Genomic DNA, 23,234 nt, shown 5'->3' with positions numbered 1-23,234 from the left:
TGACAACCAGGGGCAAAAGAAGCCAGTCTGAACAGGCCAGTCATAATGTTAATCTAAGCCACTGTGTCTTTAAGTGGCGTACAAAAGCTGTTAGCAAAACTATAAGCCTAAAGTGTGGCCAAAGCCTTCATTTGTCTCCAGGGGATCAAACCTTTGACCCCTGATTCTCTATAAATGGTACTGGACACAGTTGTCACAGAGCACAGCTATATCAAATACAGCCTGGACCATGTAATGCAGTCTTGTGCTGTTTTTACAAAGGCAGTGGTTGCAGCTCTGGGCCAGTAGTTTGATGCACAGGTCCAACAAAACCCATACTTAAGAATCCTTGGGACGACATTAAACCACAGTTACTGCCCCTGATGTGTCATCAGTCTTTCGTGGTCAGTAAGAGTAGTAGCTATGCAGGTCATTTGCATTAACTATTAGAGAGACTTTGGACTGCAGACTATCATTGGTTCTGGTAATGTTGCTAACATAATACTGACAGAGATCCATCAGTAGGATCACACCAGCCGTGACACATTTATTTGTGTGCTAACAATAAAAAAAAACATGGAATAGTCATGGGGATGCGTATGGGTGCTGCTGGCTGCTCACTGGGATTACCATGCTGAGACAAGTAGCCTCCCACTAACACCCATTAATTTCACTAAGAACTGATGACACTGTCGGTCCAGGTAGACTCGCACCTTTCTGAAGTCTTCTACAACTCTGTCCTTGTTTAAGAGCAACAAGTTATAACATCAACATACAAGAGGCGGTCAGTAAGCTAATTCTGCAGTGACAGTTAGTTAAATCCAAATGGAAATACACATCTAATGATTCTGTCAACCTCTTGCCTGTTTATTCATTGGTTCTTTCTTTTTTTCTCCTTTTTTACCTCAAAAGGAGATGACAACCGGAGAGAGTCCTCTGCATTCATCAACCCAGACATGGACACAGAGACCTACTATGAAGGCAAGAATATGGCCTTGTTTGAGGTAAGATGAATTAAAAATGAATGATTTGTCTGTTTTTAATACATATAGTCCAAAACATGCTGCTAACGATTTAAACGGTATCTAAGATATAGTTTTTGTTATTATGTAAGGTTAATAGAAAACAGACAGGACTGTGTGACCAGATGGTTTCAATTTTTAAATCTTTGCAATAGGAAGAAAGTCAGACTGGGGTCATTGAGTGCTTCTGTTTAGTTTGTCCCAAATCTCTCATAAACAAAATCAATCTGAGATGGTCTCAGTTATCTTAAAGTCTGTTCACTCACTGTCATTCATACATGGAAAGTGTGCTACATACATACACAATAAAGATCTTGGAGTCAATAAAGGGAGTCTGAGGAACATACAATAGGAAATATTTCTTGGTCATGCTTTCAAGCCTGAATTGGTCTTTATTTTTATATGTTCTCTGTCTGTTTACAGGAAGAAATGGACAGTACGCCCATGGTTTCATCTTTTCTCAACAAACTGGCTAATTACACCAACCTAACCCAGGGTGTTCGTGAGCATGAGGAAGCCGAGGATGGAGTCAGGAGGGCTGCAGTCATGGTACGTGACTCCTGTTTTTGAGCCAGCAGAACTCTGATTAATGAAAGCATGCATGCTTTGCGCCAACATAATCGTTAGTGTAGTCCTCAACACTCGGAGTGCTTTCTCCTGAAATCTGTTCTGGCGGGATTTTTAGCGTCTGCAATAAAACTTCAGCACCGATTATATCTGTACACAAGAAGGCCTTTCTTTTCGTCTGGAATATCTGCTTATCTTTTTCATCTGCCATCCTGTTTTTATTTTTCGATATACAAGCACATTCTGTTTCAGTATAACATGAAACATGCTCTAAAAGGCAGCACAAACAAAAAAGGAGGTTTCGTGTTTCATTCACTTCACTGAATTGAATTAGCAGCACAGCAGCTGTAAACGTCCTAATTTTGATCCTCACGTTCAAAGGGTTGAGTTAATATAAAAATAACCCCAAGACGTTGTTGTGAAGGAGTAATTATCTATAGAGACCAGACGTTTTATGCTAAACAGTGCAGTTAGAAAGTGTTTGGATACAGACACAGACCCACAATTTTAAGTATCCGACTGTAAAGTTACTCTATGTTAGTTAAGTTACTGTTACTGCATCCTTATTAAAGATATTTAATCCTTACATGTAGTTTCCATGCTTTGAAACCAGCCTTTTAAAGTTTATTTCAAGATGAAAGCCTTAATTGTCTTTTTATCCAACCATTTTCTTGCACTTCTCCGGTTCAGGATCAGAGGGGCCTGGCCTATCCCAGCTGTCAAAGGACATCCATCTGTCACAGGCCCAATGTAGAGAGACAGACTGCCAATTGCACTCACATTCAAACCTACAGGCAATTTAGAATCACTAATTAACCTAACCAAACTAACTGCATGTCTTTAAACTGCGGCACGAAGACAGAGTACGAAGAGAAAAGCCACAAATGCATGGGGAGAGCATGCAAACGACACCTTGCTGCCCTATTGTTTTGTCCTTTAACCTGCGCACTATTTTTAAAAACAGCTATTGTTAAAAACATCAGTAGATGTTATTGCAATGCAATTAATAAAGTTGGAAAGTTGGAAAACTTACATTCATCAAAAAGAGCACTTTGGACTGCTGTGCATCTGCATCTGTGTGCACGTGTATATATGTTTGTGTGCGTGTGTGTCCAGAGTTCAGCTGAGACCGTGTCCTTCGCCCTGCCAGGCTAAGTAAACAGTAGTAGCTCCCTTCCTGAAGACGTCGATGCACAATGGTTCTTGATGCAACCAGTGTCAGACCGTCGCTTGTAAGGTTCTCTTGAACCGAACATGACGTTGTCAAACATCATAATCGACATCAGCGCTGCAGTCATGCCTGTTACTTATGCACCTTCTTGTACCACACTTTTCCCTCCCGGTCAGCTTTCCATTAATATACTTTATACTGCACCCTGCAAACAGCCAGCCTTTTCAGCAATGACCTTATGTGGTTTATCCTCATTGTGGGCGCTGTTGGTGATCGTCATCTGAACAAGTTCTGAGTCATCAGTCTTTCCCCGACCATGGTTACATGTACAGAACTGGACCAAGACGTACATCTTTAAGCTGTTTGAATGGGGATTTAGTCCAAATGACGGTTTTCTTTGATTTGCATGAGTTATAAACCACACCCTTTAACATTTACTTTTATTTTACCTTATTGAGTTAAATTTAAAAAAAAAAAAGAACATTTTTCATAATAAGATTTTTTTGAGATGCACTAGTTTGTTTGATTTCTGTTGTCTTCAACATAAGTTAAGCTAAAGGAATGACAGCAACACAAGCATGAACAATAGGAGCCCAAAGGCTTGTTCCTTCTTCTGCACTGTGCACAGTGACGACGATGGACTGCAATGATATGTTTTCACTTTGTTCACAGATTAGGCCCTCATCAACCGGAGGTGGAAACTCATTCTGTGAACCGTTAGTCTGAATGTCTTACCATAATCCTCCTCAAGGTCTCACACTCTGAAAATCTTTCAGTTGCTTTAAAAATGTTGCCAAAAACTGAGCCAAGAGCAAGTGAAAATAGGTCAAATGGTGCGACAAAGAGAGAAAACAGAAGAGTTTGAGGCAGAAAAGATTAAATGTTCAGATTTTTTTGTTTTAAATCTATCCATCTTTAATCACTTGAGCTTCATGTGATAGAGCTGGGGATTTACAAATACAGTGCAGACAGCCGGTTCAATACAACCAGACATACAGCACATTAACAGTTGTATCTTTTTATCAGGACTTAGATGAGGGATGTTAACAACCACCTTCATTAGGTCATAAGATTGATTTCATCTCCTTTGTGCTTAAATAAACTGCCTGGTATGGAAATGTGATCAGACCAATTTTCTTCGACTCAAACTGAAGAGAAAAACGACAACATTTTTCCTGGTAAAACATCTGTACAGATGTTACCTGGGTGGGTGACTTTGATAACTGTCAAGCTACTGCCAATAGTCTGTTAGAGTGGCTTATTAACCGGATACACAGAGGAACAGCTAGCCTTTGACCACAGGTCCACAGGTTTAAAAAAAAAAAGCAGACAAACACACAATAAAATATGTTTCAAAACTGCTGCTTTGTGGCAAAAGTTGTACATGCTGCAGAAAACAGGCTTTAACTGAGAAGGCGCTTTCATTGCAACAATTTCTGTCCCTTTTGTGCTTTTGCTAAAGTCAAAAACAACATTAGTCATTGATGAGACAGTGGGACCTTGGTCTGTTGCTCTATGTGGAAGCATTGATGATGTTTGACTAAAACCCGCCCCCTGAATGAGAGCTGAGAGCTCTGCAGAGGATCTAGACCTTTAACTTAAACGGCTCAGTGAAGGGGAGAAAACAGGCAGGAGAGCGAGGCAGTGTAACAGAAAGGAGAAGATGTGGGAGGTTTGGAAATCCACAGCAGGCACTTTGCAGCATTTTGACAAACAGCTGAGTGCAATGGAGAAAGCACAGGACAAAATGTTTGCATGTCGGAAAATGGTACGTACTCTTTGGTGTTTGTGGAGGCGTGCGTGTACAGTATGCATGTGCTTGGCTATTGTAATCTGCATTGCTAATGCTATACTGCACTTAAATCATTCAAGTTATGTGACCCTGCTGGTGTTTTTAATGAGCTTTGATGTTAGTCGGTAAATGACGGCTTCTGTGTGATTAAATTTTTCATATTTTCCATCTAATTGTTTTCATTTTCTGCAAGTTGTGTTAAGCACAAGGTTATCTCGAAAATACAGATTTTTTTAGCCTTATTCTCTTCAGTAAAACTGTTTAACCTATCGACATGTTTTATACGCATGTAATTAAAATAAAAGTGAATAATGTAATATTTTGTGTTGATGATTCCGGTTTCCGCTGACCTTTGTCATACAGTGTAGTCAGTAACTTGATTTTTCGCCAATATAGGATGTATGATTTCGTTGTTCCCTTACTTTTTCATTTTGTGAAACGGCACGTGGCTAAAAGAAAACCTGACACTAACCCTGGGCTGGCTGCTCATGATCTGATGGGCATTAAGAGGACAACCACCAGAAAACATCTGACTGTAGAGTCTTTGAAAACGCAAGAGATTATTTTTAGCTTTGATTTAGTTTGATGCATCTTAAACAGATGATAACATGCCGACGCACTGTAAACATACAGTAATGTTAAGTGCAGGATGTGCTTTGTAATTTAACACTTTGAATGACAAGTCGTTTTTTAAGTGGCTTGGTGTGGCTGTGAGGAGGGACACATGTTGGATTTCCCCACGTTGCAGCCTACTCTCATGTTCATCTCCTCAGTAACAGTGCAATGAGGCATAATTCAAGATTCACTCTCACCTTTGTGCATGTCTGTTTGTCTGTCGGCAGGTCCCCCATATGGGAACATTCATTGGGGTCTACCTGCCCTGCATGCAGAACATTCTGGGGGTGATTCTCTTTCTGCGCCTCACCTGGATTGTCGGCACAGCAGGAATTCTGGGATCTTTCGCCATTGTCTCCATGTGCTGCATCTGCGTGAGTAATTGACAGCTTCAGATGACGAGCTGCTTAATGAGTCTCAAAATGTGGCAGTGCTAAACAAACTGTCCCTCTTGGCCAGCCATCAGTGATGTAGCTGCGATTGAGTGTGAGATTTACGTCACGCCAATCACAGCTCCTCTGAATTTATGGTGTGATGAGCATTAATGTCTTTGTCCGAGTCCCCAAAACGAGCAGAAAACCTTATTTACAACCGCAGCACATACGTCAGTAGCTCCAGATGGCCAGACAGAGAAGTGCCTGTTTCAAAGTTTGAACTTGAATGCTCAGCACTCATGTGATGTGATGCGAACAATCTGCAAACTACAACTCCTTTACATTATAGACTCACCCTGACACGCTCTCATGCTCCACACCAAAGAGATGACGGGCAATAGAGGTGATGATGCCAGTGGTCTCATTTTTCTTGTGTCTGTGTTTGATACTTAAAGTTCCTCCCCGTTAGTGGGGCAGCATCCTAACAGAAGGGCTCATTCAGTAAAACCTTGGAGAAACCTTCTAGAACAAATCTCCTGGAAACAGAGACTCTCTCGCCGTTTCATCTCTGCAGAAACTACAAAGTTTATTTGCGCTTTTGTATTTTATTTGTTGCTATTTGTAACCAGTTTCACTGCACAGAGCTTGACTGTATGGTGAATGAAATGAATTTTCCAACAGTGTTTGAGTAAAACTCAAACATTGCAGAGTGAGACAATCAAGCTTATTTTTCTTGACTAAGTACAATAAATACAAAATGCACAAATATATGACTGTACTTCAGTGTTTCTGATTTTCAGCCTGGCCCTCAGTCACACTCGGTTTGACACTGGTGCTTTCACTGATTCTGCTAAATTTAGGCAACTTTGTGTTTGATGGAGTGGAAACAAAATGCTGGAATGTTTTTTCCACTGGCATATTGCACAAAACAACATGCAGCATGCAGAGTATTTAGTACTCTGCATGCTGCATGTTTCACATTATTGCACTCCTAATTCTAATCAGAGGCTTCAGTGACTGTTTTCAGGCACTTACTGTACTTTGTATTTTATTGACACATTATACTTCCGCTCAGCTGCAATTCAAAGCACTATTATCTGAGCATGATGCTTGCACCTTGACAACTTAACAAACTTGACAAACACAAGCTGGTCAAAGTTATTTTCATTTATCTTTCTTTCTTTTATGTTGCTTTTACAAACCATCCACTGGTGATCATCTGTGCTGTTTTCTTTTGCTTTTTTCATGCAGACATTGCTCACAGCTATATCAATGAGTGCCATTGCAACAAATGGAGTTGTCCCAGGTACATAATGAATTATTTGATTTGCTTTTACGGTACAAGAGATGTATGCACATGCAGTCTGCAAAAATAGCTGCAATTGTGAGTGAGATTATACAGAGTTTGAATTGAGCTATGATTTGCACAGCATCCAAAATGTTTTTTAAACGTCATCATTGCGTGAGAGCAAGCTAATTCTGCACACTGTGTAGAGCACAACCAATTGTTTGGCATGCCAGTGTTATCAGCCGATATCTGCTATTTGCTGATTGATTGGACACTCTGCATCATCCCTGTTGGCAACACACTTCTTTGTAATACCACAAACATACTTACAGTTTATACATTTAGCAGAACACAAACGAGTAAATAACATAAGCATATTTGGCCCTTGTCTGTTATGTTTTGTGTCTGAAAGGGAAAACATCGTTCGATATGTTGGAATATTGGATTTTTAAATCTCAGTAGAATATTCTCAGTAGCTAATATATGAAATCTAATGCAATGCACGAAAGCTGCAAATGGACAGAGCCCAATTTTAAAGGGGACCAATTGTCCTTATTTTACGTTATTTTCTGTTATGTAGATGCTGGTAAAATAATCAATGTTTATATCAAATATGGGCAACATTTTCAAACAGCGAGGTCAGTGTTATGCAAGTAATCCCTGTGAGCGAAAAGAAAACATTCTGAAACAGTTTTATGCCCAAACTGGTCTACGAGCACAGGAACGGGCAACTATCAGTTTGTCACCGGAAACTTTATTGGCATTACTTATTTTTTTACATTTGTGTATGTGTAGATATGAAACTAGTAAAATGTATTTTTGTGATCACTTCCTGACAGCCGGTGGCTCGTATTACATGATCTCCAGATCCTTGGGTCCAGAGTTTGGAGGTGCTGTGGGACTTTGTTTGTACCTGGGAACCACCTTCGCTGGATCCTTGTACATTCTCGGAACCATAGAGATTCTTTTGGTTTGTAAACTCTATGTCATACAAGGAGGCAGCCAAGTCAGTGCCCTTCTGATTGCACATGAATCCCTCGATCGATCTGATTTTTCTCTTTGCCGTCTACCAGCTCTACATCATTCCACCAGAAAAAGTGGTCAAAGAAACAACGGCCAACGACATGCGAATCTATGGCACCTGCTGCCTGCTCCTGATGGCACTGGTTGTGTTTGTAGGGGTGAAGTAAGTTTCCATTCACCATCTGACACACAAACAGAAGAACACACCACACAGGCTCACATTTGCCCCTCTCCTTCTGTCTGCAGGTATGTGAACAAGCTGGCTCTGGTGTTTCTGTCCTGTGTGGTTCTGTCTATCATGGCCACTTACGCAGGAGCCATCAAGACGGCCATCAAACCCTCAAACTTTAGGTGAGCGACTAATAACTGAGCAACCGCTTTTTATGAAGTGCTGGCATGTTTTCTCTGACAGTGAAAATCACGTACTGTCAGTGCTTACAGATACATTTTAAGCAGTTTATTGTACTACAGCTGATTTATCCTTTTTTTAAGATAAGGAACTGGATTAGTTTGTTTGTTAGTTTGCAACCACTGCAAAGTTTGTTTTAAGTACTTGGGTAAGTGTATACGCGAGTGTGTGAAGCTGCAAGAAACTTGAAACACCTTTTAGAGTCATTCGGTCAGATAGTCTATTAAAATGTGTATTTTATCCTCTGATATGATTTGTCTTCATCTGGTAAATAGAAGGGAAAATATGAAAAACAGCTTATGTCTTTCTGCACACTGTACAGTTCATATGTGGGGGGAGGAAAATGCTGCAGTGATATACAGCTTTTGAAGAGTGGAGATTCAATTCAGTACATGCTTTATATTTATTTTAATAAGGTTGAACCTGAAATCAGATGACCCTGTGAGAAAGCGTTTTGGCAATAATGGGAAGGAAAAACTTTTAACAGGAAGAAACCTCTGGCAGAGCCAGGCTCGGGGAGGGGCGGGGCCATCTGCAATGATCAGCTGGGGGCGAGGTTAGGAAGTACAAGAGAGCCAGACTAATTAAGTGTAGAGTGGTGTATAAATACACAATGAAAGTATGAGTGTGAAAATGGGAGTGAAAACTAATAACTGGAGGATTCAGTGTCAAGTGATCCAGCCCTAACTCAAGCAGTATCAAAAAGAAACGTTTGAATCGAATCTTTACGTTAGAGATGGTGTCTGTCTCCTGAATCCAAACTGGGAACTGGTTCCACAGAAGAGGAGCCTGAAAGCTGAAGGCTCAGCGTCCCACTCTATTTTTAAATACCACAAGTAAACCTGCAGTCTGAGAACAAAGTGCACTGTTGGGTTGATATGGTACTATGACGTCTTTAAGGTAAGACGGTGCCTGATTATTCAAGACCTCGTAAGAGAGCAGAAGGATTTTAAATGTGATTCTAGATTTAACTGGGAGCCAATGAAAAGAAGCCAATATGGGAGAAACTGGAGACTTTTAGGAAAACCTTAAAATAATGTCTTAGAGTAACTGTATGAGATCTGTTTAACTTGCACAAAAGTAGAATTGTAGTTTGTAGTCTCTTTCAGCTGGTTTTCTTTGCTTTTTGTTAGATACTAAATGTCTTAAATGTAAATACCAACTAAATTCTCTAATATTTAATACTTTTTTCTCTCCTTTTTATTGATGTTATTGTTATTATTATTTTATTACTATCACTGCTATTTTCTGTTATTTTCTTCTCAATATAACTGCACTCTCTATAGGCTCATGTAAAGCTGAGGAGCACGAGCCAAAGAATGTCATTATGGATAAATGTGGCTACACTGTTTATCTGTACATGACAATAAAACTTGAAACTACTATTAAAAAAAGATCGTATGTATTAGCATGGGTATTTGAAATTTACATAAGACATCCAAGAGACTGCGACTGTAACAAAGTGTAAAGTTGGAAGGGATCTTGAATACCTTGGCACCGTTACTTTTGGTGTCCTTTACTCAGTACTGCACTGAACATCTTCAAATTCTGACACCAATATGTATCTGTAAAGCCAGCACCTGTTCCACAGATTTAGACCGTGTCCCTCGGGACGTCCTGTGGGGGGTTCTCCAGGATTATGGGGTGTTTGGCCCATTGATCCTTATACAACTGTGGCAAGAGCTTGGTCCGCGTAGCCGGCAATAAGTCGGACTTGTTCCCGGTGGGTGATGGGCTCCGCCAGGGCTGCCCTTTGTCACCGATTCTGTTCATAATTTTTATGGACAGAATTTCTAGGCGCAGCCAAGTGGTGGTCTCAGAATTTCATCTCTGCTTTTCGCGGATGATGTGGTTCTGTTGGCTTCATCAGGTGATGGCCTCCAGTTTGCTTTGGAGCAGTTCGCAGCCTAGTGTGAATCAGCACCTCCAAATCTGAGATCACGGTTCTCAGCCGGTAGAGGCTGGGCGTCTCTGCTTAGGCTGCTGCCCCCGCGACCCAGCCCCGGGTAAGCGGAAGACGATGGATGGGTGGATTTTAGATTGTCGCCCTCGTCACATGCACATGGATGAATCTAATCTGACAATAAGAAATAATAAGTAGACACTCCTTTGTCGTGCGTGAGGAGGGGGGGGCTGTGTCTGCAACAATTTATGAAATGCTTGATCTCATTTTTCTCCTCTAGTGTCTGTCTGTTGGGGAATCGCACTCTGAAGAATGAAATGTTTGAAAAGTGCACAAAAACAGATGTGGAGCTCTGGAACCTTTTTTGTGACAGTCCATATCTCAACGCAACCTGTGACGAGTACTTCGCCTTAAACAACCTGACCGAGATCCAGGCCACACCGGGAGTCCTGGGGGAAGTCATCAACGGTGCGTCACCGTCAAGCAAAAGTCCACTGAGAGTTCCTCCTGTCAGTCTTTTTTTTTCTGCAGTAAATTCTGATCATGCAGCCTGTGCTTGTCTTTCCTTTAGACAACTTGTGGGGCAATTATGGCCCAGACAACATGGTGATAGAGAGGAAAAACCTGTCTTCTGTACCAGCCGAGGCCAACAACGACAAACTTAAGAACTACGTCTTCAACGATTGGGCCACCTACTTCACTCTGCTGGTGGGAATATACTTCCCCTCTGTCACAGGTAGATGATTTATTGTGGTCACATTATACAAAGATGAGAAATCATTTAGGATAAACGTTTCAAGGGACTTGAGCGTGAGGAATTACAGTTTTAATGCGTTTACATGAGTAGAGTTTGTGTTGCGTTTCAGGTATAATGGCTGGTTCTAACAGGTCAGGTGATCTCAGAGACGCCCAGAGATCCATCCCAATAGGAACCATACTGGCTATTCTCACCACATCCTTCATCTGTATCCTCGAGATCCTGAATGTGTCGATTGTGTCTGTGGATCTGCTGCAGGAACACCCAGAAACTCTTTCACTGCTGCTGGTTCCCCAAGCAGCAAATCCAGAAAAGGCCCTTCTGGAGTCTTGTGGTTCTTGATCCTCCCAGACCTGAAAGACCAGTGAGGGAAAGTTGGACATCAGGTGTGGCAGTGCAAGACTCTCTTGGTGTTCCTAAGGGTTAATTGCTTATTCACACGAGTGTTCAAGTGTAAAGGCACGCTTGAGGTTTGGTTTGGGGGGACACCACTTCTTGTCTTCTTGGTCTCATTTTTAGCTGAGATTAAGAAGTCGTTTAAAGTAAATCCACTGTTTCCACTAATAATCCCTGTTGGTCAGCATTGGGGAACCTATTTATCTCGAGGTGCAGTGGAGACGGAGGTGACACTGTTACTACGTTACAAGAGCAGCTGAAGAAACTGAAACACTAGTGTCTGAGGAGAAGGGCAGAAAGCCGGTTTCCTCAGGTGTGATGATAACTGAGATGTAATGGGTCATGCACCATGACTTATTACTTTGACTAAAAGGTTGAGAAAGGTTTGACATCCAGCGAGGATCCAAACATCTTACTTTCATTATTTTCATATATTTACTGTTTTTTAGATTTCTTTTGTTTCCACGTTGTTCTCTGTTTTATTCTGTAAGCACTTTTTGTTGACTTTATAATTGCTTATTTGTTTCCATTAGTTGTCTTAACGGCTTACGCAATTCAGGGCATTCTTTGTCTTCTTATTATCATTATTAATATTAAATGAATTGAGGGAAGAAAATGTTGATGATTCCCAGATTCACGCTGCTTCTAAATGAGGTGATATTTATGCACCAGCTGTGGGTGAACAGCAGCTGATTGATATTGTCACAGGCTGTTGATGTAAATTGTCCCAGTGTTTTCATCTTAACCTCCTGGTCAGATATCTCCTTTGTGGTCTTGTTTGGAGCCTGTATTGAAGGAGTGGTCCTGAGAGATAAGTAAGAATGTTTAAATGTTTGGAAAAGCAGGTGCTTTGTTTTTTCAGAACGTCTCATAATGCATTTTTATCATTGCGATTGCTGTTTAATAAAGCGTATGTATGCTTCAGGTTTGGTTTCTCAGTAAAGACGAAACCTGTCATCAGCATTCTGGCCTGGCCATCACCGTGGGTGATTGTGATTGGCTCATTTTTTTCCTGCTGCGGGGCGGGACTGCAAAGCCTTACTGGTGCCCCCCGGCTGTTGCAGGCCATTGCTCGCGACGGCATCATTCCTTTCTTACAGGTTAGTGGAAGATCACCTCTTTTGAAAAACACCTATTCCTTTTTCATTTTTATCTTGAAAGTGCACACGCAGCTTCCTTTCATGCTTCATTATTGTGCTTTTTTACCGTTTAAAAGCCAACGGCAGAGGTAGTCATAACTTATGAATGTGTACTGTAAAAAATGTTTGGTCTACTTTCTCATTTTTAAATGATTGTTTAAAATTTAGATTTCCTTCTTTTTCACAAAGTCTTCTGAACTGATTCAGTTCATAAATTGTTAAAGGGCTGGTTACATTATACCCGTCGCAGCTTCCCAGAGTTTTAAGGAAGCATGTTTGGGTTGTGTATTTAATCTGTTCCATTTTATGTTTTTCTCAAAATGTTTTTTCAGTTTCTAACCTAATAAATGAGAGAAAAGCTGCAAATTCTCACACAGGAGTTAGAAAGGCGTGCCGTTTTGACCTTGATAAAAATAAGTACTACATCAAACCTCTGTCCTTTGGATCTCTCTTTCTCAGGTCTTTGGTCATGGGAAGGCTAACGGTGAGCCCACCTGGGCTCTGCTGCTGACTGTCGGGATCTGCGAGATAGGAATCCTTATTGCCTCTCTGGATCATGTAGCCCCCATCCTCTCCATGTATGTGCTTTTTTCCCTCTTTTTGTCACTGAATTTGTTAATGTCTTTACATTTCATACTAATCACTGGTCTTCTCAGGTTTTTCCTCATGTGCTATCTGTTTGTCAACCTGGCCTGTGCTGTCCAGACTTTGCTCTGCACCCCCAATTGGAGACCTCGCTTTAAGTTCTATCACTGGTAAGAGCATGTCCTAGAAAACTCTCTTATCTCTGAGTGTAACAGTAATGATGACACTGCTTGTTTCCTGTAGGACTCTGTCCTTCTTAGGGATGAGTCTTTGTCTCTCCCTCATGTTCATCTCCTCCTGGATCTACGCTCTGGTCGTCATAGTGATAGCCGGCTGTATCTACAAATACATTGAATACAAAGGGTAAGTTTCAGGTGATGAGATCAATTCAGCGTTTAAACCAGGTGCAGGCAAGAAGGTATGGTCAGAAACAAACTGATACACAACAATCGTTTTAGGGCGGCTGAGCTTTTCAAAAGTAAAGAGAGACAAAGGTTTGCCAGTCTTCAAAGAACTGTGACAAATTGACAAAATGTGGAACAATTTCAGAAATGCAAACTATCTTATCATACACAGTACATGATATCATTAAAAGATTCAGAGAATCTGGATATCTGTGTGCACAAGACAAGGCCAAAAAGGTGTCTGAGTTGGCACTGCATGAAAACCAGACAATATTATGTCACTGAAAATCAGCGCATGGGCTCAGGAACCGTTCCAGAAAACATTTCTGTCAACACAGTTTGCTGTGCCATCCACAAATGCAGGTTAAAGCTCTTTCTTGCAAAGAATATGACCGATAACCGCCATGTTCACTGGGCCAAATATAAAATCTTCTGTGGCCAGATGAATAAAAATATTAAAATTGAAAAGCACGGGCGCTGTACTCGCTGATTTAAAGAGGAGAGGAATGAGCTGGCCTGTTATCAGCACTCTTTTCAAAAGCCTGCATCTCTAATGTTATGCAGATGCATTAGTGTGCAAGGAATTGGCAGCTTACACAACTGGAAGGATGCCATCAGGTGGTGAAAAGGTTTCTACAAGTTTTAGAGCCACATACGCTCCCATCCCAACAACACCTTTTTCTGAAAATCAAATGGAGTTCTTGTTTGTTGAGATGTAGTAAAACCGTTTTAATGGTGGTGCAGGGCAGTGAAGGAGTGGGGCGATGGAATCAGAGGTCTGTCCTTAAATGCAGCACGCTACGCTCTCATCCGGCTAGAGGAGGCACCGCTACACACCAAAAACTGGAGGTGAGTGCAAAAACACTTCTCTCACAATAGAGTATTTTAATTAGAGGCAACAAATAATGATTGGTCTATATTTAATCACTTAGAAATCACAAACACGTTCTTCTTAAACTCAGAGATTGGCAGAGAAATCTGCTGCTCTACATTTAATCTACTGAATATTCAGATTTGGGCTGTTGAACAAATGTTGAACAATATGACATCACCTTCACCTCGGCACAGTTATTTTTCTGAATCTGATTTCAAATCTTGAACAGTTCAGCTGCAGCCTCATTGTCACTGACAGTCATTACATTTTTTATCATCTTGTCCTCTAAAGAACTACAGTTGTCTGCAGACAGACTGACATTCATTCAGAAAAATTACTTTGATTGTTTTTCGGTTGTTTGCTGCTAGACGTTTGTATTTTTGGCTCTGTCTTCAGGCCTCAGCTGCTGGTGTTGTGTAAACTGAACTCAGACCTGGAGGTGACACACCCTCGTCTCCTGTCCTTCGCCACGCAGCTCAAAGCGGGGAAGGGACTGACCATCGTCTGCTCCGTCCTGGAGGGGACATACATGACCCGAGGGGACGAGGCCAAGAAAGGAGAGCAGGTTTCTCAGTTTGTTCAATCGTTCGCTCTCATCGGCTAGCCATGACTTCACTGTACATGCTAATGTTTGCGTTTAACCTTCTTCCATGTGTCTCTTACATTTGTAATTACGTTTGTTTTCCTGCTCTATATGTTCGCTCGAATATGACCCAACATGTTGCTGAAGCTGTGAATGAATCAAAATATTGCACACCACTCAGCACCTAAAACTCTTCCTTTCTTTTCCTTGCTTGCTTCCGGCAGAACTTGAAAGCAGCCATGGCTGCGGAGAAGACAAAGGGTTTCTCTCACGTCGTGGTGTCGTCCAGCCTGCGAGATGGTTTCTCCATACTCATTCAGTCAGCTGGACTGGGGGGAATGAAGCACAATGCCGTGCTGATGGCCTGGCCAACAGGCTGGAAACAGGACCGGGACTCCTCCGTAAGGAGAAACTTTATAGGTAAACTCAACAGAAGGGTTTTGTGTGACAATACTGAGAAAATTACAAAAGGCTTTCTGATCAGAATCAGAATCAGAAAGGGTTTTATTGCCAAATGTTGAGCGGGTTTACAACATTAGGAAATTGCTGCGGTGCTTCAGTGCAAACATACTGTCATAAATTAAGCTTAAATAGACATGAAAATAAAAATGAGAATAAGAATTAAGAGTGCTACGTAGAAGAAGATATATACATGAGTGCAGGTGGTGATCAGTGCCAAACATGAAATGATGCAGTGACACAGCGTAGGGTCATGTGTTAGTGGCGGGAACAGTCATCGGGTTATTGTTCATGTGTCCAACAGCAGAGGGGAAGAAACTGTTCTTATGGCGAGAGGTTCTGGTGCGAATGGACCGGAGCCTCCTGCCTGAGGGGAGCAGGTCAAACAGACTGTGTCCAGGGTGAGAAGGGTCAGCTGAGATCCGAGCTGCACGCCGCAGTGTCCTGGAGGTGTACAGGTCCTGCAGAGATGGGAGTCTGCAGCCAATCACCTTCTCAGCAGAGCGCACAACACGCTGCAGTCTCTGTTTGTCCCTGATAGTGGCTCCAGCGTACCACACGGTGATGGAGGAGGTGAGGATGGACTCGATGATTGCAGTGTAGAACTGCATCATCGTCCGTGTTGGCAGGTTGAATTTCTTCAGCTGCCTCAGGAAGTACATCCTCTGCTGGGCTTTCTTGATGACGGAGGTGATGGTGGGCTCCCACTTCAGGTCCTGGGTGATGGTGGTACCCAGGAAGCGGAACGAGTCCACAGAGGTGATGGGGGTGTCAGTCAGGATGATGGGGGGGAGTGGGGCTGTGTGCTTCCTGAAGTCCACAATAATCTCCACTGTCTTCTGGGCATTCAGCACCAGGTTGTTGTGGCTGCACCAGGACACCAGACGTTCAACCTCCCTCCTGTAGGCAGACTCATCCCCGTCCGAGATGAGTCCCAATAACGGTGGTGTCATCTGCAAACTTGATTAGCTTGACAGACTGGTGGGTGGAGGTGCAGCAGTTGGTGTACAGGGAGAAGAGCAGAGGAGAAAGAACACAGCCCTGAGGGGAGCCGGTGCTGATGGTCCGGGAGTCCGAGACATTCTTTCCCAGCCTCACATGCTGCTTCCTGTCCGTCAGGAAGTCAGTGATCCACCGGCAGATGGGATCAGGCACATTCATCTGGGAAAGCTTGCCTCGGAGATGGTCTGGAAGGATGGTGTTGAAGGCAGAGCTGAAGTCCACAAACAGGATCCTGGCGTAGGTTCCTGGGGAGTCCAGATGCTGCAGGATGAAGTGTAGGGCCATGTTGATGGCGTCGTCTACAGACCTGTTGGCTCTATATGCAAACTGCAGGGGGTCCAGGAGGGGGGCCGGTGAGGGTCTTGAGATGGGAGAGAACTAGGCGCTCAAATGACTTCATGACCACAGATGTCAGAGCCACGGGTCTGTAGTCATTTAGTCCAGTGATCCTAGGTTTCTTGGGGACAGGGATTATGGTAGAGGACTTGAAGCAGGCAGGCACATGACATGCCTGCAGTGAGGAGTTGAAGATGCCAGAAAACACTGGGGCCAGCTCGTCGATGAGGCAACATGTCAAAAGGCTTCAAAAGCTGTAATAACTGAGATCAATCATTTGCTAATCCATAACTACTTAAATACTGTGGACAACAATTTACAGAACTGCATTTCTTTTAATGAGCCCTTCACTTCACTAAGAGGACAAAACCCGTCCTTAATGGCGTGCTAACGTTATAGCAACATTCTTATTGTAAAGAAATAGAAAAGATGTCATTACAAAAATATTAATGCCAAAAATATCAGCATTTGACATTTACTGTATTGTTTTTTTACATTTCTTCTATTATGACCACACAGACATGTAATCACACATTACCGAGTAGATTACAGATGTTTTTAGTCCAGATGTCCTGCAGATGCAGATGACAAATTAAGCGATAGTCACAAGTATTGTTGCGCGCCAGGATTTTATGGTTTTACAGATTTACGGTGGCCCTGAGAGTTCAAATGGACTGCAGTTTAAGAAAAACCCCAACAAATAGAAAAATGCTGCAAAAGTGCTTCACATGTTTGGGTGTGTGTCGCTTCCACAGCTGTTTCGTCACAGTAATGTGTTCCCAAAAACACTTCTGTGTGTTGTGAGATTTTGGTTTTTCTACTTCCTTTGTGTTTTATTCCTCTTCTTTTTCTTCCATGTTTTATGTGCCTTTGCTGCATTTTTCTGTTTGCTGGTGTTTTCATAATTTCCGGTGTTTAGGGCCGCCACATTTACGCACAAGGTCAGAGATTTTGGACGGGGCTCAGGAACATCTTTTTTCTCTCCTTGCAGAAACCGTTAGAGAGACGACTTCGGCACATCAGGCTCTGCTCGTAGCCAAGAACATCGACCATTTCCCTGCTAACCAGGAGCGTCTGAAGGAGGGAACCGTTGATGTGTGGTGGATCGTACATGATGGTGGACTGCTCATGCTTCTGCCTTTCTTACTTAGTCAGCACAAGGTGTGTCTTTGTTTGTGTTGCCTAAATTATCTTTTTACTTTAAGATTCTTTAGTTGAATTTAAATATGAACCGTTCAAGAAAAAACAAGGACTCCAAAGTAAGATAAAAATCAATAATTATATAAATTGCCACAGTAAGCAGGATGAATAGAGTGCATTTATATACACCGTTAAAATTTGTCTCAATGTTCTCACCGTTAGCATTGTGGCTGCTGTCTTCCAGCCAGAAGTTTCCTTTTGAAATGAGTGTATGCTAACTTACTGGCTAATGCTAGCAAGCTTCGTTATCAAGCTGCTTCCATATCTGCTAATTAATGCTAAGCAACATACAAATACAAAAAGTGCCCTCACTAGACTTTTGTACATCCTTCATCACACAGCAGCGATACCAAGTGTTCTGAACACCACAAATAAAGTCTTGAGTTCAGTTCTTGAGGAAGCTGAACCTGTCAATCAAAACGGCCACACCCCTGACTTTAAGCCATAGGAATGCCCAAAAGGGGGAAATCTTACAAACACATCACCACATGCATGTTGTTGTGAATGTGTTTTGTTATTTATGGAGACCAAAACCATGTTGGTACCAGGCTGTAAACATGTAAGTTACAAGGCTAAAGTTTGCATTTTAACATGAGAGTTAAAAAGATCATGATCAAGTCGCTTTTGGAATCAGCCTCAAGTGGTCATGTGGGGAACTGCGCCTCGAAGGTGGCTGCATTTCTCAGTCCCGTAGGTTCTGACTTGACAATTACCATATGGGACTACATTTAATCAACTTCAACCAAAATTAAAATTACTCTTCTTTTAACCTTTAAACGTTTTCCCCACAGATTTGTAGTAAATAGCCGTTGACCTGTTTGCAAATCAAGATCTCTTGCTAACAGCTTCTAATGCGGGGGGTGGGCAATCCCAGGCCTCGAGGGCCGGTGTCCTGAAGGTTTTGATCTCACCTTGGGTCAACACACCTGAATCACATGATTAGTTCGTTACCAGGCCTCTGGAGAACTTCAGGACATGTTGAGGAGCTAATTTATCCATTTAAATCAGCTGTGTTGGTTCAAGGACACATCTAAAACCTGCAGGGACACCGGCCCTCGGGGCCTGGAGTTGCCCACCCCTGTTCTAATGTCACACAGTTTAATATTGATGCAGAGCCTGCCGGTCTTCAGTCATAATAAAATAATAAAAGCAGGTCTTTAATCTTTTGTGCTGCACTCAGGTGGCCTATTAATTGAGCTGGATAAAAGATGGGCGTGTTGCTCTGGGTGGTTGGTTATAATAACTTTTTCTGTTTAGGTATGGAGGAAGTGCAAAATGCGAATCTTCACTGTGGCACAGATGGATGACAACTCCATTCAGATGAAGAAAGATCTCCAGATGTTTCTCTACCAACTGCGTCTAAATGCAGTGGTGGAGGTAGTGGAGATGGTGAGACTGTCTACACTTTTAATTCACTTTTAAATCTGCATTAGATTACTTAATATGATAATAGTTCCATACCTACTCATACTGAATTTGCAGATGCTCTCTCTCCCTGTAGCATGACAGTGATATCTCAGCTTTCACCTATGAGAAGACGCTGGTGATGGAGCAGAGATCTCAAATGCTCAAACAGATGCAGCTGTCCCGCACAGAGAGGGAGAGAGAGGTAAAGGGACACATACTGGACATCCTTAACGTTTTTCAAATGATTGTAAAGCGATGTATAAGCTGGTTATTTTGGCATATTTTAATGTTTTCCTGCAAGACTTTTATGATGGTCATATGATGGATTTGTTAAAACAAACATATCAACAATAATTAATATTTTTATAATGACAGGATTTAGGAAAAACTGCTTAAATATTAAGGTGTTGCAAAAGTCTTCACGGTCTGTTCTGCTGTTCTTGACCTTTGACCTTTTTCCCCTAATCACTGCGTTGTGAATGGACGATGGGCTCAGATTCAGAGCATCACAGATGTATCGCGTGCCTCCATAAAGAGGAAGAAGTGTTCGAGTGCCGACGCCCCGCCCCTCTACTCTCAGTGCATTCCAGAGGATGAGGTAGCCATGGCAACTAGACCAAACAAACAACCCTGGAGCTGTCGCTCTATCCCATTCATCATCTTTACCATCCTAATCTATTCATAACCGCCGGAATGCTTTAGACAGTGCTCTGAATTAACTCATTTGTTAAGTGTATGCATGAGCTTGTTTCGGCTGTTCACCCTCCAGGATGTTGCTAACAGAGTGTCAGAAACCAAAAACAGCCACTAGGGGGACACAAAGTCCTCCCTGAGCGGCAGGCACCAAAATATCAGTCATGACTATTTCCTCCCAAATCTTCATCTTTTGATTTGTGCCCATCTTCAGATTTTAAGATGTGGAACTCTCAATGAGCGGTCAGTTGCCTTATACATGTGCAGGTCTGACACAAAGAATAATGTCACTAGTTTTGCATCATGCACCATCATTTTTTCCCCCTATCATGCATGCATTTTTGCACTGGAGAGCTGGAACGACACATTTTACCTATAGATAAGAGAGCGTGTCCAGGGTTCTGCATGAAGCTTATTTGTTTTAACTTTTATCGGTCCTGTTTCTTGTCTCTTGCCAAGCGCTTGTACATAGGAGCAGTGATTGTTGAGGTTTTCTCTTTTTCTCTCTTATTGTAATTTTACCGTACAATATAAAGCACCTCGGGCCAGCTATTTTTTTAATTTAGTGCTTTATAGATACAATTTACTACTACAATATAGATTTGTTCAGCACCTTTTAAGAAACTCAACGACACTTTATTAAAACAATAATAAAAAATCTAGAAATTAAAGAAGAGGTGAGTTTTGAAGAACGGATGGGAGTTTTAAAGAAGATATGGAGGTTGGTGCGAGGGACAGAAAAGAGCCCCATGGCTGAGGATCACATCATCCAAGGCTGCATGTATGGGTGGCCAGACAGGTACTGAGGGCCCAGGTCATTAACAGGATTTATAAATGAGCAGAAGCAACTTGTAAATGATGCGTGACGTGACCAGGAGCCAGTTGAGCTTTATGTGGAGTGATATGTGGGGGATCCCAAATGGGACTCCATTGCAGCCAGATAGCGCCAAAGAGTCAGTGAGCGATGACCAAAGTCAAGAGATGTTCATTAGACGAAGAAAAGCTGCTTTGGTGACAGATTTATAATAACCCTGGAATAAAAGTTTAGAACATTATAACATTATAAAGTGCCACAACTGTTGTTGTGATTACGTGCTATATAAATTAAATTGAAATTAAATTGAGTCCAGGGGTTGCTGAGATGGGGGGATCACCCATGTCGATGAAGAGCTCCATTCTTCTGGAGCAGGGTCTTGATGGCCACAAGCAAAAGCACAGTGCTATTGCTTTTGAGCTAGGTAGTTAAAATCCATGTTGTAATTTCATGCAGACGTTTGGTCAAGGAGCTTTGATTGTGGAGAGTTTAGCACTGACAGCTGTGTGTTGTCAGCATAAGAATGGAAACAGAAACCATGGCACCACTGCCCATGAGGGAGCATGTAGATGGTGAAGAGAAGGGGTCCAAGCACAGAGCCTTGAGGCACCCCATGGTTAACTGGAATAGAGGTGGAGCAAGAGTCTCCTAAGGTGACAAGCTGTGTTCAGTTGGAAAAGTAGGACTGAAACTGTGAGAGTTCAGTACCAGTGAGGCCAAGAAAGCCAGCCAGAGGTGAGAGAGAAGATTGGTGTGAGAATCAGTGCCAAAGGCTGCAGAAAGGTCCACAGGGTCAGAGTCTGCCCTGTTGGTGATGGGAATCATTGAGGCAGTTTGGAAGCGTGTGCCTAGTCCAAAGGTGTCTGCATGGGGTCCCAGATGCAGGTGGAGACTTGAGTCAAAGAGAACCACTTAACAAAACAAATCCATTTTATAGCCAGATAAGGTGAGTCAACAATAAGATTTAAAAATGTAAAAACAAGTCCTGCAAAAGAATATGCAGAAGGTTTTGCACATATGAATTTGCAGGTTTTTAATAATTTAGTGATATATAGAAGTGTTACCATCACATGAGGGAAGCTGAGGCTTTTCTTCATTCATGTGATTCTTTGAGTCTGCATGTACTTTATGCTCTTAAACATATCGCTTGACTGCTGTCATGTCAGACATTTCTTCTCATCATTTTTTCTTTCCATATTAGAATGTCTCCATTTCCTGAAAAGCTGTGGTATTCAGTATCAGCTCTCCTAATGAAAGATTAAGGGTGAAGATCACGGAACTAATAAGACTTTATATCATGTCACCGTCTGTTCAGGCTCAGCTGATTCACGACCGGAACACAGCATCTCATTCTGCAGCGAATGACAAGGCTGCTGGCGCCACTTCTGATCGTGTCCACATGACCTGGACCAAAGACAAACTGCAGAATGAGAGGAACAAACACAAAGAAAACATGGCAGTGAAAGACATGTTCAACATGAAACCGTAAGTAGAGCTAAGTATGCTGCCTCACACTTTTGACACATACATAAACAGAATTTAGAATATATATTGCAAGAAAGTGGCATTGCAAATTTACTCAAAATGTTGCAGGAGGGATTCCTGGAGTGACAGCGTGATGATTTAAATACAATCTCTGAATATTTAGAGGCTATATTTTGCTATTAATGTTGGATGTGTGTCCCCCATCCTCTATCCCCCATCCTCTATCCTCTAGTGAGTGGGAGAATCTGTAAGTAACTTTCACTTCTTGGCTGCATGTGCTTGAACTTTTTCACGTGTGAAATAATCTCTGTTGGCATGCTGGCAGAAAAGCGATTAACTAGTTCATGCATGCATACGTGATGAGACAAAAAACTCGTGCTTTTATCACAAGGAAACTGCATCCATCTGCATTTGCATCCTTCATTGTCATCCCCAATCTTTTATACTGCACTTGAGTGGCCAGATGAATGATAGTATAGCATACTTTAGAAGATGATTGACTGTGTTGCATGATTTTTTGTTAAATTAAAGACCTTGTTAATGTCTCTGGTTAAACATAGCAACCACTCTAATGTGCGGAGGATGCACACAGCGGTGAAACTGAACGAGGTGGTGGTGAAGAAATCCTGTAACTCAGAGCTCGTCTTGCTGAACATGCCGGGCCCACCAAAGAACAAGAAAGGGGATGACAACTGTATCCTTTTTCAAAGTACCAGCAGTATTAAGCCCTTAACTGGATTTTCTTTCAGTCTGGGAGTTGTTCAGTCATTTAGTCAACCACAGTAGATAAACTGTTTGATATTTAGGCACCCACTTTCTTGCTATTAACATGAGATTAGTCATAGCACTTAGAGCAGGGCGATATGACCAAAAATATTTATCAAGCTATACATTTGAAAATTTGCGATAATGATATAACTGACGATATAATTGACACTAGACAAAATACTTTACAAC

General features: G+C 42.0%; 1 protein-coding gene across 6 annotated transcripts in view; it reads left to right on the top strand.

The window, feature by feature from the left end:
- Positions 1–23,234, top strand: part of LOC102312859 (solute carrier family 12 member 7) — a 48,966-nt gene that overhangs the window by 12,589 nt on the left and 13,143 nt on the right. For 2 of the 6 annotated variants that reach the window (XM_042225846.1, XM_014338303.2), the window contains exons 2-26: positions 892–983; positions 1,425–1,550; positions 5,374–5,520; positions 6,772–6,826; positions 7,648–7,778; positions 7,882–7,994; positions 8,078–8,182; positions 10,424–10,611; positions 10,715–10,879; positions 11,010–11,108; positions 12,054–12,111; positions 12,222–12,396; positions 12,895–13,013; positions 13,092–13,190; positions 13,264–13,383; positions 14,169–14,273; positions 14,695–14,863; positions 15,106–15,301; positions 17,670–17,839; positions 19,136–19,267; positions 19,380–19,487; positions 19,782–19,883; positions 22,108–22,277; positions 22,510–22,524; positions 22,838–22,971. In XM_042225846.1, the coding sequence (XP_042081780.1) occupies positions 936–983; positions 1,425–1,550; positions 5,374–5,520; positions 6,772–6,826; positions 7,648–7,778; positions 7,882–7,994; positions 8,078–8,182; positions 10,424–10,611; positions 10,715–10,879; positions 11,010–11,108; positions 12,054–12,111; positions 12,222–12,396; positions 12,895–13,013; positions 13,092–13,190; positions 13,264–13,383; positions 14,169–14,273; positions 14,695–14,863; positions 15,106–15,301; positions 17,670–17,839; positions 19,136–19,267; positions 19,380–19,487; positions 19,782–19,883; positions 22,108–22,277; positions 22,510–22,524; positions 22,838–22,971 (3,049 nt within the window). In that variant the 5' untranslated portion in view covers positions 892–935. The other 4 variants (XM_005937003.3, XM_005937004.3, XM_005937005.3 and 1 more) reach the window with 4 other exon arrangements.

Source organism: Haplochromis burtoni, unplaced genomic scaffold (assembly GCF_018398535.1).
Source record: "Haplochromis burtoni strain Fernald_Lab_line unplaced genomic scaffold, NCSU_Asbu1 Contig_185, whole genome shotgun sequence".
NCBI lineage: Eukaryota > Metazoa > Chordata > Actinopteri > Cichliformes > Cichlidae > Haplochromis > Haplochromis burtoni.
Note: the sequence above shows the minus strand (reverse complement) of the source record. Positions and strands in the feature narration are given on the sequence as shown.